The sequence below is a fragment of the Cicer arietinum genome, chromosome 4 (assembly GCF_000331145.2).
Source record: "Cicer arietinum cultivar CDC Frontier isolate Library 1 chromosome 4, Cicar.CDCFrontier_v2.0, whole genome shotgun sequence".
Taxonomy (NCBI): Eukaryota; Viridiplantae; Streptophyta; class Magnoliopsida; order Fabales; family Fabaceae; genus Cicer; species Cicer arietinum.
This window is the reverse complement of record NC_021163.2, coordinates 8,036,003-8,038,595: the sequence shown is the minus strand read 5'-3', so window position 1 is coordinate 8,038,595 and position 2,593 is coordinate 8,036,003. Positions and strand designations below refer to the sequence as shown.

At 36.4% G+C, this 2,593-nt stretch overlaps 1 protein-coding gene across 1 annotated transcript in view; it reads left to right on the top strand.

Annotated features, from left to right (window-relative positions):
• LOC101503055 (autophagy-related protein 18g-like) overlaps window positions 1-2,593 on the top strand; it is a 6,066-nt gene continuing 3,473 nt past the window's right edge. Inside the window, exons 1-4 of the mRNA XM_004496002.4 lie at window positions 1-448; window positions 695-1,156; window positions 1,322-1,723; window positions 1,833-2,078. Of these exons, the coding sequence (XP_004496059.1) occupies window positions 275-448; window positions 695-1,156; window positions 1,322-1,723; window positions 1,833-2,078 (1,284 nt within the window). The 5' untranslated portion in view covers window positions 1-274. The remainder of the gene's footprint in view (window positions 449-694; window positions 1,157-1,321; window positions 1,724-1,832; window positions 2,079-2,593) is intronic.

The window sequence follows — 2,593 nt, the reverse complement described above, 5'->3', positions numbered from 1 at the left end:
AAAAAGGGTTAGAAATAGAAACAGTGGAAATATATATATATTTAAAGAGAAAATTGAAAAGGAAAGAAAGTAAATGGAAACAGAGAAAAAGTGAAGAAATGGAAAAACAGTAAGAACGATAAAGCGAAGGCGAAGTCCTTGGTACTCAAACTAAACTTTGATGATTCTTCTGCCGTAACGTTTCATTGATTTCAGTTTCAAACTCAAAAGTCAAAGCCTCTTCAGCCATGGTGGTTTCAATCCCAAATAAATAATCATTTACTAATCAACAACGATGAAGAAAGTGAAAGGGAAAAACAACGGTTTATTACCGAGTTCCTTAAGGATCATCTCTTCTTGTCTTAAGACTGTTTCCACCAATGCCTGCACCGTCGCTTCCACCGTTCGCTCTGCCGGCGCCTCCGTCGCCTCTTCCATTTCATCCCCTTCCGATGATCACAAAGATCAGGTTCTTATTATACTTAATTCATTTCATTTTTTAACATCTTAATTTACCATACTCTATTCGGTTGGTTACAAACATTATTCAACTTCATTTAGTTAGTTATTATTTCTATATGATTATTTATTATACTGACTTTATTGCTTTATTTATGTGGTTACTTCATTAATTAGTATTGCGGGATTAATATTATTGTAATTATTATTTTAGATATTATTTATTTTAATTTAACCTTTTGATTCTTTTTGGTAGGTTACTTGGGCTTGTTTTGATAAACTAGAGCTTGATCAATCTATTTTTAAACGTGTTCTATTACTTGGTTATCTCAATGGATTTCAAGTACTTGATGTTGAAGATGCTTCTGGCTTTACTGAGCTGGTTTCGAAGCGCGACGGTCCGGTTTCTTTCTTACAGATGCAGCCTTTCCCTGTTGGTTCGGATGCCAAGGAGGGATTCAGAAAATCGCATCCTTTATTGGTGGTTGTTGCTGGGGATGGGGATGAAGGTTGTGTTGGCCAAAACAGTAGCTCTTTAGGTGGTTTAGGAAGAGAGGGTAAGGTGGAGACTCAATCTGGGAATGGTGTCAGTTCTGCCACGGCTGTTCGGTTTTACTCGATGAAGTCACACTCTTATGTTCATGTTCTGAGATTTCGATCCGTCGTGTGTATGATCAGGTGTTGTTCGAAGATTGTAGCTGTTGGTCTAGCCTTACAAGTATGCTGCTGCAGTTATTCCCGAGTCTTTTCCGATTTTGAATTATTATAGTCGACTATTCTTTTGTCAGATAAAACATGAGAAGAGACACATAACCTATTTTCTTAGCTTATCTGTTATCTATATTGTGATTTATTTAATATTCTTGATAATTCTTTTTGGCAGATATACTGCTTTGATGCATTGACTCTTGAGAATAAGTTCAGTGTTCTCACCTATCCTGTTCCTCAGTTGGGACAAGGAACAAGAGGAGTTAATGTGGGTTATGGTCCAATGGCTGTGGGTCCTAGGTGGCTAGCATATGCTTCCAACAACCCAATTCCCTCAAATGTAGGATGCATAAGCCCACAAAACTTGACTCCTTCTCCAGGAGTTAGTCCATCAACATCTCCGAGCAGTGGTAGTTTGGTGGCTCGTTATGCAATGGAGTCGAGTAAACATTTGGCAGCTGGAATATTCAAATACTGTCACGAGTTCCTTCCTGATGGTTCTAGTTCTCCAGTACCATCAAGTTCAGGATGGAAAGTTAGTAGGGTTACAGGAAACGATGTGGACAACGCAGGAATGGTTGGTATTATTTCATCATGGCTCAGCTGATCGATCGTTTCAATGTGTTTACACTTTAGAGTAGAATATTAATCTCTGACTTGTTCTTGGTTCATATGGTTGGTTGCAGGTAATTGTTAAGGATTTTGTTTCTAGAGCTATCATTTCACAGTTTAAAGCTCACTCCAGTCCTATATCTGCTCTATGTTTTGATCCTAGTGGGACACTTCTGGTCACTGCATCAGTCTATGGAAATAATATTAATATCTTCCGGATAATGCCATCTAGTGCACGCAAGGGTTCAGGGGTTCCAAGCTGTGACTGGAGCGCTACTCATGTGCATCTTTATAGACTTCATCGTGGAATAACACCAGCTGTTAGTATATCTTAGTTGAAATATTGGTTTATTTATGGATAGATTACACTCCCCGTGAGAGAATCTTAAATTACTCTTTCCTCTCTTCTTAATTTGAAACCCACACTCCTCTTTCCTTATACATAAACGAACCTTTTCATGATGGCGAACAACTATGAAAAAGCTTTCCATCAAAATTTCTCCTTTGTCTACATCTTTCAATGTCACTTACAAATTGTTTTGAACACTTATTGATTTTATGATTTTAAAAGATTAAATGAAGTTTAAATATCTATTTTATAATCTTTGAAACTTTGCCTAAAATGTTTATTTTATCTTATAGTCTCTTAGAGGATAGTAGTGGTTCAAGACTATATGTTAATGATGTTTAGATCACAAACAGAGAAAAAATGTCCATAAAAAGTTTATTATATTAAAATGGAGTGAGTATTTACATATTAACTTATAAGGGGAAGGATATAGATTTTAATTTTATAATAAATGAGAAGGGAGTGTCATTTAAGCTTCTATCAGGG